General features: G+C 46.2%; 2 protein-coding genes across 6 annotated transcripts in view; one reads left to right on the top strand and one right to left on the bottom strand.

Annotated features, from left to right (window-relative positions):
* LOC105202859 (RAD50-interacting protein 1) overlaps nt 1-12,948 on the top strand; it is a 141,699-nt gene extending 128,751 nt beyond the window's left edge. The window contains exon 11 of the mRNA XM_039450920.1: nt 12,793-12,948. Within this exon, the coding sequence (XP_039306854.1) occupies nt 12,793-12,907 (115 nt within the window). The 3' untranslated portion in view covers nt 12,908-12,948. The remainder of the gene's footprint in view (nt 1-12,792) is intronic.
* The window catches only part of LOC105197099 (WD repeat-containing protein 81), a 374,845-nt gene that overhangs the window by 51,350 nt on the left and 308,691 nt on the right, over nt 1-14,804 (bottom strand). The window lies entirely within an intron of this gene.

Below are 14,804 nucleotides of genomic sequence, written 5' to 3'. Positions count from 1 at the left end.
TAATCACTTTTCACCTGTATCTGTCCGTAATTGCGTACAGATTTTCACAATAAAACATAATAATAAAATGATATGTAAGATAAAATTTCATCGTTAATATGTTACATTTCATGCCTAGTTTTAATTTTTTTTTTTGCTATACGTCCCCACCGTTAACGCGGAGTTCTTGGCCGAGGAATCAGGAGCTTTAATATCTAATTACGATTTTTCGATCAAATTTGCTGTTTCGAATTCCACCATGACTTACGATGTTTTACTAGACCGTAAATTTATGAGTGTATCTGGTTTAACAGTTATGTTTAATCAATTTTTACGGCATATAATAATCGTGTGAATCATATATTAAGTATAGATGTTGTCGAACAAACAGATTTATTAGATATTGTTTCTGATAATTTAGATGTGTCATTATCTTATGGAATTAAGGAGGAACTATTAAGTTTATGGAATACTTATTTTTATTTTACAGAAAAGAATCTAGTAAACGGAAATAGGGTAATTGTGCATAGTATAGGGGACCCAGCTTCAATTATGTTGACCTTGACATATGTTATAGAAACAAGGATACTGAAGAACATTTACTTATAAATTAATTGCTGCTCTCGTATAGTTTTCGAGATGTGCTTAGAGAAAGAAAAAACAGTTTTTTTAAATTATTTCAGAAAATATTTATTTTACAAAAGAAGGTTTAAACAAAAAAATGAAGCTTGTAATAAACTCTACAAAAAAGCTCATATACATATTTTACCTAACTTTAATACTTTAGTCATTATAATAGAAAAACTGTTTTAAAATGAATTTTTTTTTATTTTCATTAATAATTCATTTTCAGTAGTAACCACACATATACTCATACACTTAATGAGGAATTTGTTTTACGTGGAAAGTCGTAACCTATATGGTACAGAGAACGCGGGGGAGGGGATCCGCTTCTTTCTCTGCACCATCTCCTCGTATTTTTCCTAACCCAATCTAACTCTATTTTAGTTGTTATTTGGCCAGGGATATCCAATTGACCACGTTGCGATATTAGATTTGAAATTATGGCCAAATTACAACGACTGAAATATTGGAGTTAGGTAAAATATGTATACAACCTTATTTATAGAGTTTTTTTTATAAGCTTTATTTTTTTATTTGATACATTTTTTTCTAAAATAAATATTTTCTGAAATAATTAAGAAAAACTGTTTTTCTTTCTTTAAATATATCTCGAAATCTGTAGGAGAGCGCCAATTAATTTATAAGGAAAAATTGTTCAATATCCTTGCCTCTATAACATATGTTAAGATCAAGATGATTGGAGTTGGGTCCCCTATACTCACAATTACCGAAAAAGGATTCAAAATATTTAAAATAAATAGAAATTTAAATAGGATTTAAAAAATCAAGAGTTTGGATTCGGCAATGATTACACGAATCTATTTCTACTCAATTAATGTTTAAGAATTCTTTGAAACCATTTTAATCCATGAAGTAAGATTGAAATTATGAGATTTCTATTTTTTTCGCCGTGCTCGCGTGTGCGCTGACGAACTGCAAAACTCAGGGCTCTGTACATGCGATTCTATTATTAGATCACAAACAGCTGATCGAGCTTGCACGATGACGCATTGGCCCGCGTGCTGATTGTATATAGTCGCCTAGTTCGCCAAATTGTTCGGGAGGGATGAAGGGAAGGGTATATGGATGTTTGACGCTATGATATTGACGGTGATGGCATATTGGGTGGAAGTGTGGGGATGGAAGGAAAGAGAGCAAGTGGAAAGAGTTCAAGAAATGTACTTAAGGTGGTTGTTAGGGGTAAGTTGAAGAGCGCCGGTACATGATCAGAGAAGAGTTGTAACGGGAGAAATTGAGAACGAAGGTGGGCAGAAGGGCATGGGGATTTGAGGAGAGACTGGCGGAAGAGAGGGGAAGTGAGTTAGCGAGGAGATGTTGGAAGGAAATGAGGGAGAGAATAAAGAAGGGGGCAAAGCTTTCGAAGTGGGAGAAGAAAAGAAAAGAATTTTTTGAGAAAAGAGGTAGGGGGATGATAGAAGTGGAAGAGAGAAAAGAGGAGAAATTTGACTTTAGGGAAATTGAGGAGAAGGACAGAGAAGAGCAAAGGAAAGAGAGATGGAATAAAATACTTGGATCGAGGTATAACAAATGGTATAGGAAAGTGAAGGGAGAGGGGATTTCCGGGATATTTGAAAAAGGGATGGGCGGAGAGTAGATGGGCAAGGATAGCATAGCAATATAGAATGGGAGAGAGGGTGAGAGAAGGGGTGTATTGGGGAAAGAGGAAGATAGGTTGCATAGGATGTATGGAAGAGGAGTGGAGACGTAGGAACATGTGTGGGAGGAATGTGGCAGTTGGGGAACAAGGGGGCATTGGAGGAGTGGATGGAGGAGGTATTAGGCGAAGGGGGGAGAGGGAGGAATAGATGTTAAAATTAGAGAATTTTAGGGAAGGGGGTGGATTGAAGACGGGGGTATTGGAGGGGTGGGAGAGGGGGGAGAGAGAGAGCGAGATGATGCCTCGGGAGAGGAGATGAGTATGTAAATATGTATATTTGAATAAGAGGAAAGAAGGTACAGGCACGAGTCTTGTGACGAAAACGGAGGTCCTGTGTGTGTATGTGTATAAAGCGAGCGATAGGATTAGATATAGATTATGATAAATTTAAGAATAGCGTACAAGATTAGAGTTAAGTATAGAGTAAGAAAGATTTGTAACCTGAATAGGAACAAATAAAGCAACTACTATTACTACTATTACTAGTTCGCCGGATTGTGTCTCGCGGTATCGCTCGAATAAAGGCTTGTAAATAATCCCGTGTATTGTCTCGCTTTATGCGTTATCGTCGTTTAAACTCCGCGATTGTATGTACAGTTTCCAAATAATTTCCGTCCGCGTTGTCTTCTGCATACAGCTTATTGTAATCCAGCAATTTACTTGATTTTAATAAACTCTTATTTTCTTATTATTAAACCTCACGTCTGTCTAATTCTTTCACCAACCTCCATTATGCCCTCGTTTTCCGGCCGATTACCGTCTGTGCACGAAAAGCGGGGTCATCACAAATGGAACAGTAACAATTGTAATATGTTAGCAAATTCGTCTCAAAATAGATATGAATTTAATGGAGCAACTTTCAGGCGCTAAAATACATCTTGGTAATACTAATTTCAATTTATTTTAATTTATCCGAATTCACACTTTAGAGTTTCCGAGTATTTTTGGATTTAAATGGACTGAAATGGATTAAAATACGAAATTTGCTATTACGTCGAGCTGATTCCACGATTTCCCCTTTCGCCGATAACGAAAATTCCTCGCCGTGTCATAAAGAAAACCGACGATACAAGATATCTGTCTCTAAGAAACATAACTCTTAAGTATACGACCAAAATGGTAACGCAAAAATATAAAAAGAAAACTATATATCAAGAACAAACGTGCTTATTCTGATGCAACGCGAAGACAAACAGGATACGTAGAAATTACTTAAAAACAAGAGACCAACGGGAGAAAAATTTGAACCGAATATCGAACGGAAAGTGTCAAAATTATAATTTACGGCCCTGGCTCTCCTGTTCAAACGTATGAGCTCTGACGACAATATTCCCGTCGTAAAAATGGGAAAGCCAGAATTTGAAAGAGGAAACTTGAAACTTGGCGCCGACCATAAGATAACGCAGAGTCGGAACGTCAGTCAAGAAAATAGCAAATTATAAATTAAAATTTATAGATATGGTTCTGTTTGCTCACGTGAACGTCGTGACATTAACCACTTACAGTAATGATGTAATAGCGAACCCTAAAAACATAAATGACACAAGACACCAAGTTTGTAAATTACCAAAAAAGGGGAAACTATAGATAAGATATATCTTAAGCGATTGGGCAATTCAATAATTCGCCTCTCTTAGAATCAAGAAAACTCGGGAAAAGATGGAGAACTAACCAATAGTAAATCGTTCAAAAAAATAATTGCCAAGGCTCATTAGCGAACTAGCCAACGACAAGTCGTGTCTAGAAACAAAAAGGGATAATCTTAAATCTCCCACCAATCAAATCTTCATTCTACCCGCTCGACTAACTCTACGCCCTTTTTCATTCCCTATAAATATCCAATTTCTCAACACTCATAATCACTCTCACTTCTCTTCTCGTGGAGCTGAGCTTAAGTCCGACGGGCACTTTGATCCGAAACAGTCCGCGATTTTAAACCATCTCGAGTTAAAGTCAGTGCAAAAAGAAGCCGACCTGTCAGCAAACATATCCTGCTGAAACCATTCTTCGAGGAAAGCACTCGAGATCCGCAAGCCAGCACCAATTTGCTAGCCTAACTCATCAACAAAAAGCAAGTTATTTTTTTTAGTCCCTTGCCGGATTTCCCTAATTTGTTAATTGTTTACTGTTAATGGGCAAAATCAATTTCCCAATCGCGACTCCATCGTCATCGCCCGAATCGCCTTTGGGAGAACGTTAGAGACAAGCCGCTCTCCTCGAGTTCCTCTGGGGAATCCTAAGGAGGGGAAACGCGAGAATTTGCGCCAGGAACCGATTCTTGGATGTGCACTATTTTTAGAAATACCCCCGCAGTTACCTTTACCTTCTCGTCTTATCTTCGAAGAACGCGACCCACTTTCTCCTCCGCCACCTTCCCTGTCCCCCGCTCCCTCCATCTCCTCTCTCCTTACGTACAAGATCGCTCCTGACATCCCTCTGTCCTCCCTTCCAAGCCCCTCGTACTCTTTTGTCTCCCCGGATCTCTCTGATTCTCCTTCCCCTTTGAATTTTACGTCCAGCGTGGAATTCATAGAGGAAACCTCTTCTCCTTCCTCACCCGTGAATTCCATGTCCAGCGTAGAATTCATAGAGGAAATCTCTTCTCCTCCCTCACCCGCGAATTCCACGTTCAACGTGGAGGGTTGGAAGTCATGGCTTGGAGGAAACAGTCACCCTTCCCGACAATTCTGATGACCCATCTTCCACAGAACACTCACACACACTTTTTTATAACTACTGCTAATTTTGTCAATTAATATAATACCAATGTATGTAAGTTTTAAAATTTAAAATATATGTTAAATTTTAGTTTTTAAATGTAACCAATTCACTTATCTAATCAAAACCGTTATCCTTCCTCCTGACTAAAAAAAGATCACACTAGGGCCGATCTCGAGTTAAGGAGACTCAACTCTCTGATTACAATCAGGGCCGACGATCGCATAACCCCTTCAGAAAAAGGGTTAAAGCGTGTCTTCACGTGTTGACTTGTATTTCAAAGTCCCAAAGTGCGTTTGCTCTCGTGTCTTATGTCCGATAAGTACGACCACGAGTTTAAAACGTTTGTTGCGTCCTTCCCCTCTTGTTCGTACCTCAGGTAGCCTATCCTTCCTACCCTTCCCTTAAAGGTGGACGTAACAGTGCTATTCGTCATTTTGAATTCAAACAAATTCATGTCCCAATTATATTATTTTTACATTTATATGAATTGAAATACAAAGTGTGCTATTCATCATGTTGAATTCATATCACTGAATTCAAATAGATTCGAAAAATCTGAAGCGCGAAAATTCAAAAATGTTAAAATAAATTCATTTCTATCTATTTCAATATATTTTTATTTGCTAAGGTACTGTAATTTTCAAATATCTTATAACTCTCAAAAAGTATTGATTAGAAAATGATTTCTAATCAATACTTTTTGAGAATTATAAGCAGAGTCCGGATCTCGGTACTATTTTCCTCCACTCCGAGCGCCGCGCGCCGCGAAAAACAGGACTGTCTATGCCGGTAGCGATCTAGCGTAGCAAATGGAATACCATCGCGTGTGACCCTGCTTTTTACGGCGCACGGTACTCGGAGTGAGGATAAATGCCACAGAAATCCGAACTCTAATTTTAAGATACCAAAATTTCATTATGGTGGTTTGGAAAGCTATCGAGGAGAACTATAAAAATATGCAATGAAATATATAGGATCCCAATTAAGAAATTGATGATGACCTTTACGTGACTTTCAAACAACTTTCCAAGGTCAAACCAGTAACATCTTATGACCTAGTTTACTAAGTTTCGTTAAAACTTTGGTACATGTATTAAGTTTGGTGCGCACCAATGCTTTAATACAGGTTCATTTACATCGAACGTACTAAAGAAAAAGTAAAATACTTTCAAGATATTTTCTAATATGTTATCGTATTATAGAGAGACCAAATAAGATTACTTATCATAAGACTGGTCAATTAAGGTTACACTCATAAGCCCCTCGATGGTGACCCACCTTGTCGTGGTGAGGGATCTCCCTCCATTCTTGAGTCGCCTTTGGGCGAGAAGAGATGGAGGGTCCAAGAGGTCACCGGGAAGGCATACGCCTTCTCCTGGAAGGCTGTTGCGGTGCTCAAGCCTCCTTGGCGCGGCGGGCACGAGAGACGGAGGGGCTGGTGATTCCCGTGTGTGGGAATGGTGTCGTTTTCACAGCTCGCATCCTGGCACGGGGAGAATTGGCTCTTCAAAGAGTAGGACGGGCCGGCGGGATCTCGGTGCTATCGAATCCGCCGGGCTGGGCCGTCTTCGGACCGCCTGGACATATTCTAGGACAGGGCCGGAACAGCGAGGAATGTCCCGGCGCGTGCATCGTGGGAAACCCTTTCCGGTGCATCGGGTCGGGACGGCCCTCGGGCCGCTCGAACTTTTCCGAGGCAAGGTCGAGGGCGTGCAAGGGGTTTCTGTGAAGGGACTCGTCCCGGAACGGAGCACCTCGCCGTTTTCAATCAGACAAGATGGGCCGCTGGGAGCCCGGTTTACTGGAGCCAGCAGACTGGGCCGTCTCCGGGCCGCTCGGAATTATTCCGGGGCAGGGTTGGAGCGGTGAAGGACGGTTCAGCGCGTGCCTCGCGGGAAACTCTCCCCGAGGATACGGGCTGGACTGGCCCTGGGGTCGCTCGGAAGTATTCCGAGGTAGGGCCCGGGGCGGTGCTGGTCTGGCCTGGTACTCCGCGACGGCGTCCCTTTCGAAGCGAGTGCCGGGCTAGAGTTCTGGTTCCCCTAGGGGATTATTTTACCTTGGGTGGACGTGCCGGTCGCCACGGCGGGAGGAGCGCCGCTTCCGTTCCCGACCCGTCCGTGGGGCCCCCCCGGGTAGCGCCACCCGTGACGGTGCCCCCGCTGTCGGAAGCGGAAGAGCCCTGGAAGCCCATGCGGGGCGAGCCCTTAATGGCTCCTCCGTATGGGTGTGTAAGAGGCTGAAGGTCTGCGCACTGGATGGTTTATTCCCGGTGCCCGCGCCATAAGCCGACTCCCGGGAGTACCCAGGGCACTCCTCAATATTCGTATTGGGACGGAGTGGGAGATACACCGGTCGGTGCAGTCGTCACGGGGAGTGGGATATTTACACAATGAGCACTACGAAACATATAAAAAACGAAGGAGGGAAGAGCGGTGCGTCTCCGGGCGCTCGCTCGGGTGGTGGCTTGGGGGGGGGATGAAGACCTCATCCCTCCCGGATTTAAAGAAAGGAAACATCTCACCCGCTGAGGGGAGAGATGTCTCCAAGCACAAGAAGGGACCAAGCACTGGGGCTGGCGGGCTGGAATTATTCAACCCAACCGACTCATAAAGTGCGGTCAAAGTGAAACCGGTGCCCCCGTTCAGTGTACGGAAGTTCCCGCCCCTCGCCAAGGGAGGACACGCTGGCGCTGGTTCTGGCTCAAGGCCGGGCCCGGCCTGCAGCAAAGGGTTAAAGCCTGGTAGTTGCGGGACGGACTCGGTCCGACCTGAGCCAGTAGTGCTCCCGGACCATCCGGTCCGGACAACAGGAAGAGCAATTCCTCGTCGTCCCTTTCATCCCTTGTTCCGGTACTCACAGATATGGACGTGAATACGAATTGCAAATGAATCGTTATCTTTTCGATATCTCACGTGTTTTACTTTAAAAGACGTCCAACAAGCGTTGATCTGCATCAGAAACGAAACTATTGAAGTTTCCAGCGCGAATTGCAAATGAATCGTTATCTTTGTGATATCTCACGTGATTTACGTTATAACGCGTCGAACAAGCGTTGATCTGCTTCACAGGCTAAACTATTAAAGTTCCCAGCGCGAATTGCAAATGAATCGTTATCTATGCAATATCTCACGTGTTGTACGTTAAAAAGCGTCGAACAAGCGTTGATCTGCATCAGAAACGAATGTATTGTCGTTCCCAGCGCGAATTGCAAATGAAAGGGATTCGGTGGGACAGGGGAGGAAAAGGGCACATAGGAAGTCGGCTCAGGCGAAGTATTTCATCTCTTCGTCATCTGAGTCAGAAAAGGAACCCTCAAAGAAGGGACACGGCAGGCCCGCGAAAGACCCCTCACACGAGGGGCAATTTACCACGGAGGACCTGGCGCTGAAGGCAGAAGCCGAAAAGGCAAAAAAGTTGAAACGCGACCACAGGGTTATTCTCGATCCGGATATCAGGCCCTCCTCTGAGCGCGCCGCAAAGGCCAACGACAAGGCTCTTGAGCGTGCGGAAGAGCTCGAGGAGCAGCCCATGGCCGCTATTGCCGCGGTCATGACCTGCAGTCTCGGGATGCTGGCCAATTCGGTTGAAAGGTCGGGAAACATCCAGGGCCCTATAAGAAGGGACATGTGGACGGCATATACCGACCTGACGGCCGGCTTGACCACCATCCTGGCCAGGCATAAGGAGAGCGAGGAAGCGCGACAGCGCCGCGAAGACCATTCGGCACTAACCAAAGCCAGGGCTAAATGGGCCTTAGAAAAGAAGAAGGTGGAGGCGAAGCTCGGGCAGCTACGCGTACGCGTCGCGCTGTTCGAGCAGGGCTCTTCTAACCGAGTCGACGGGGAGGGGCACACCAGACAGATTTGGACCTCGACGCGGAGGTTATGGAAACCTTGATAGGGAATATGCCCCACCAACCTGATCCGACAGCTGATACGGATATGGAGGTGGAGGCCCCTATCAAGGAGTACTTTTCCCTCGGTACGACGGCTACCTGGCGGAAAAACCGGTGGTAAGCAGAATGGAAACGCTCAAGGAGCCGATCTTCCGTCCGCCGCTTAAGGGGTTCAGAAACAGATAAACCCCCTGTCAAAAGCGGCAGACATCAGAGTGGGTCCCGCCTCTAGCCTCCCCCCTCCTGCTCCAAAACGCCCTACAGAAAGGGCAGGACAGGCCGCGAAGAGGACGAGGAGAAAAGAAAGGCCCATAACGGAGGATGGCATACGGGAAGTTCTAAACAAGGTCCTCCCAACCGTCATCCGAGAAATGGGACTTCTCCCAGCCAACAGGGCTGTGGAGAAGCCTAAGGCAATCCCGACCCGGGGCAGGATTGCCCCTCAGGTCGGGACTGTACCCCAGAGAAGCGCGGGCAACACAGCCGCAAAGGCTGCCAAGCCCGCACCAGGGAAACAGACCACCTCCCCCTCCATACTAGAGTTATAGACGGAGATGGTCTCAACAAAGACCAAAAGGAAGGCGGCTGCGGCTGTAAGAAACACGGCGCAAGCCCCCCTTTCAAACAACCCTCCTCTAGCGACTTCGTCTTCTTCCGGGAAGAAGAAGAAGGGAGGACGAGGGGGAGGACAGGGTGGACCTGAGGGCCCTCCTCCTCGGGAGGAGCCAATGCTCGCGGGTCGGACAAGGCGCCGAAAATCAGGCCACCGAATACGGCGGCCGTTACGGTAACTTGTGCCGACCAGAGATCATACGCGTAGGTCCTCAAGACCGCGAGGAAGAAATTTAGTCTTTCCTCTCTCGAGATTGAGGACCTGTGACCTCGGAGGACCGTTACAGGCGCCCTAATTTTCGAAGTTAGGAGCGCCAACAACTGCACCAAGGCTGACGCCTTCGCTAAAGGCATTAGGGCGGCCATAGGGGACCGCGACGATATTAAGATAGCTCGACCGTCGAAAACGGTCGAGCTGAGAATTACGGGCCTGAACGACTCGGTCACCTCAAGTGAGGTGGCCGAGGTCCTGGGAGCCACTAGAGGATGCTCTCCCCACGACATCAAAGTGGGGGAAATCCGCATGGCTCCCAACGGGCTGGGCACCTGTTGGGTGCGCTGCCCCGTGAAGGCGGACAAGGCAGCCACCCCCGACTCAGGGTGATCAAGCCGGTATTGCTCCCCTCACGAGAACTACAATGCCATAGGTGCCTGGCCTCTGGACACGTCCAGGCCAAATGCAGCAGCCGGTCGACAGATCCTGGGTTGGGGACTTCTCGAGGAAGGTGGCGATGGTCAGCCAACATGTGGCAGGAGTTCCACCGATGATTCCTATATCGGCAAGAGTGGGCTTTGTGATGGTCGAGTATGGACCCATCGATGCCTTGGGCTGTTATCCCCCCGCCCCCAGTTTGAACAGGGGGGAGTTCGAGGCGGTCTTGGATGGCATGGAGAGCAACATTCTCAGTCGCTCTCCTAGGCCAGTCGTTGTAGGAGGAGACCTCAATGCACACGCCATGGATTGGGGCAGCCCTTGCACCGACACCAGGGGCCGCCTGGCCCGGGACTTTGCGGCAGGGCTCGGCTTGGTACTCCTAAACCGGGGCTGAGTCAGCACCTACGTGGGGGGTGCGGGAGAAGTCCATCGTGGATGTCACATGGGCCTCCCCCAGCGCCCTTAACAGGGTTAAGGGATGGAAAGTGGAGACCAGCTCCCTGGAAGAGACGTCCGATCATAGACTGATCTCCATGGAGCTGGTCCCCCCCCGCGGAGGTGCGTGAGCAACGCCACCGCAGACAAAATGAAAAATGATGGGTCGAAGAAACTCGACCCCGAAGCCCTGGAGGTCAGTTTCCTCGCCTCCACTTGGCCGGAGGAAGGGGCTGACCTCGGAACCGAGAAGGAGGCGGAGCGCCTATGCAGGATAATGTCGCTCGCATGCGACGCCTCCATGCCTCGCAGCAAACCTATAGCGCGCCGTGCTGCCTACTGGTGGTCTGCGGAGCTCGCTGAACTCAGGCGGGCTGCCGTGGCCGCCAGGCGGGCGCACACGCGCGCTAAGCGGCGGGGCATGGAGGAAACGTTGAACCGCGCTGCGGCGATCCTCAGGAAGGCTAGAAAAGCCCTGAGGACCGCCATTGCACGGGCAAAAGCCGCGACCTGGGACGATTTGCTCTCCGAGCTGGACCGCGACTCATGAGGGAGACCTTATCAAATTGTGACGAAGAGGCTCCGCCCATGGGCGCCCCCAGTCTCGGAGACGCTGGACCCCCATTCCCTCGGAAAAGTGGTGAACACTCTGTTCCCAGGTAGGGAACACTCTGTACCAGGAGAAGAGACATTTCGGAGAAGACCGGCCCTCCCCCCCGGATGGACTAAGGAGCTGAAGATCTCCAGCCATGAAATGGCCGCGACTTTTGCCCGAATTAGAGGGAGGAAAGCAAAGGCGCCCGGGCCGGACGGAATCTACGCCAAAGTCTGGGCCCGGGCGTTTTTGATCGTTGGGGAAGCACTTCGTGTCACTTACACAAAGTGCCTCCGAAAAGAAACTTTTCCCAGGTGAAAGAGGGCCAGGCTTGTCCTCAAAAAGGAGGGCAACGGGGAACCTGGGGAACGGGGGCCACGATTCACCTTGGCTCCCGCCCCAGCCGCCCAGAAAAAGAAGACTTGTCCCCCGCTCCTCAGGCCCCCGTGGCCCGGTGGCCAAAAGGCGGAGGGGCAACAAAGCCGCAACCGCCCCCTCACTCCCTACCATACGGGAGGAGGGGAGCAAAAACGAGGAGAGGAGGTGTCTCTCCTCCCCTACGGCTGGCCCCGCTTTTGGGACAACCGTGGGAGGAGGGTCCCTCACACTAGCGAGCCCGGCGAGGCAGACCCCACCTGACGGTCCGGAGGGAGCGACTCTGCGACATAACGCGAAATCACTCCCCCTCACTGCTTCGCCGGGGAGGGATGAGAAACACTTCTAGTGTTCCCCATCCCCCAGAGTAGAAGGGTGTATCGCGCCGCGTAGACGCGGCGCGAAGGGGCTTGGGGTTACGGCGGGGGCCGGATGTACCCCCGAACACCAGGGAAAGAGGTGGGGAAGGGACGGTGTCCCTTCCCCCCTGAGGCTGACAAGGCCTAAAAGCCCTGCCAGGGGTGCCTACCGTTAAGACGCCCCTGGCGAGCCGAGTCGGCCATAGGCCGACCGGCTCCGGGAGGGCTCCGGAAGTATGCTGCACGCGTTCCTGGAGCTCCCCCGCAAAGACCAGGGCAGGACACCCAGAGGGGTATTAGTGGGTAGGCCTCCGTCGACACGTCGTCGACGAGGAAGAGCTCCACATAATCACCAGACCTCCCCCGGGGCCTGGGGTATGCGGTAACGCATTTCCCCTCCGTTACCAAAAAAAAAAAATGGTTACACTTACATGAGAAGTTCTTAAGATATATATCACCAATTTTAATAAAATTTTATGGGTGTGTAGTATTCACTTACATCTTTACAGTAGTAAAGCCGTTTGTTGTGAAACTTATGCATTCTCGAGAAAATGACGATTTAATATTTCCAGCATCTGTTAGTACCGTTGCAAAAAAACGATTGTCAATTAAGCAACATAAAATAGAGCGTTAGAATGTTGACTAGTACGCTTGGGGTCCCAAGTTGGATCTCAATGGCTGACTTTTTTTTAAATCTTATATGTTTAATTGTTACATATAATTTTTAAACCCCTTTTAATAATTTAATATAAAATGTTATTTAACAAAATTAAGGAATATAAAAATGTTCTTTATTATTAATTAAATTATTTTCATAAACACAACAAATATATTTGCAATAAAAATTTATGATTGTTTTAGCATTGACGGTCCCGGAATATTCATATCGTCAATAAATAATCACAAATATCTCTTGCAAATGCACATTCGTTTAATCCGAAGGACGACTATATCGAGACTGTGTGGTTATTGTTGATTTTAAGCAAAGAGTTTCGTAAACATACGAACATCGTAAGGTCTAGACCGACAAAAAGACAATAACAAAACCGTTTTACTCGGAGACCGTTGTAAGTATAATGATTTATTAAAACATTTACTTTGACATTCTTAAAACAGTCATTGTAAATTTTTATTGCAAATATATTTTTTATGTACATAAAAAATTTTAATTTAATTAATAATAAAAAACATTTTTATATTCCTAGATTTTTTAAAATACCATTTTATATTAAATAATTAAAAGGAGTTTAAAAATTATACATAACAATTTAAAAATATAATATTTAAAAAAAATTTCAGCCGCTGGGATCGAACCTGGGACCCCTAGAGTACTAGTCGACGTCCTAATGCCCTACTTTATGTCGCTTAATTGACAATCGTTCTTCTGTAACCGTACTAATAGATGCTGGAAATATTTAATCATCATTTTCTCGAGAATGTCTAAGTGTTGCAACAAACGGCTTTACTACTGTAAAAGTGTGAGTAAATACTACACATCCATAAAATTTTATTAAAATCGATGATATACATCTCGAGAACACTCCTTGTCAATAAGTTTAATTCCCTACAAAATATGTTTCAAGTGTTTACATCGTCATTTGTATCATTTGGTACGCGTATCAGTTTAGTACGATACTCCTACTTGATACGTTCGTACTAAGTTGATCTGGCAGTGTTTACATCGTAAGTATTAAAAATCTATAAACTAGGCTTATGTAGCATCTTATGTCAACCTCCTAACCAAAAAACTTTCGTAGAAAAGATTTTTTTATCTAATCATTTTCTGCATAGTTAACAGCAATAATCAATTAAAATGAGACACCTTGTGTATATATATACATACATATATATATATATACACACGCACGCACGCACGCACGCACGCACGCACGCACGCACGCACGCACGCACGCACGCACGCACGCACGCACGCACGCACGCACGCACGCACGCACGCACGCACACACACACACACACACACACTAGATGTACAATGTTGTTTCCGCCGTTTTTTTCGACATTCGAGGCTTTATTGTAAAAAAAACTGGTTATTACGATTCAAAATATTGTCTATCGCTGGCTACTAGTTTCTCCTATCTTTCGGGTAGCATACGAATTCCGCGGCTAAAAAAATTGTTCATCTTTTGAGGCAATCCACATATCGATCCAATCTTTGACTTCTTCATCAGAACAAAAGTGTTAGTCAGCCAGGCCGTGTGCCGATCGAAACAAGTAATAGTCAGAGAAAGCAATGTTTGGAGGCGGATGGGATAGGACTTTCCATTTCAACGTTTCCAAGTATGTTTTGATAGACTTTACGACATGGGGTCAATCATTGTCATGCTGCAAAATGACTTTTTCGTGTCTCGTTGTATTGTGGTCGTTTGTCTTTCAATGCTCGGCTTAAACGCATTAATTACTTTCGATACAAATCACCTGTGATTGTTTCAGACGTTTTCAACAGCTTATAACACATCACGCCGAACTGATTCCACGAAATACAGAACATGACCTTTGAACTATGAATATTTAGCCGTCGACATGGAAGCATGGTCAAGAAGTCTCCATGATTTTTTGCACTTAGGGTTATCGTAATAAACCCATTTCCCGTTCCCAGTCACAATGCGATGCAGAAATCTTTTCCATTTTGGCCTTTCAAGCAGCTGTTCACAAGCAAACAAATGTCGTTTAACATCTCTCGGCTTCAAGTCGTACGGCACTCCTTGTTTCTAAATCATTTCCAACGCTTTCAGGCGTTTTAAAATGGCTCGTTGAGTCACTCCCAATGATCCTGCCAATTGTTTTTGCGTTTGACACGAGTCTTCATGAAGTAATGCCTTCAATTCCGAATCTCTGAAAACCTTCTCTCTTCC

This window comes from Solenopsis invicta, chromosome 6 (genome assembly GCF_016802725.1).
Source record: "Solenopsis invicta isolate M01_SB chromosome 6, UNIL_Sinv_3.0, whole genome shotgun sequence".
NCBI lineage: Eukaryota > Metazoa > Arthropoda > Insecta > Hymenoptera > Formicidae > Solenopsis > Solenopsis invicta.
This window is presented reverse-complemented; position numbering and strand designations above follow the sequence as displayed.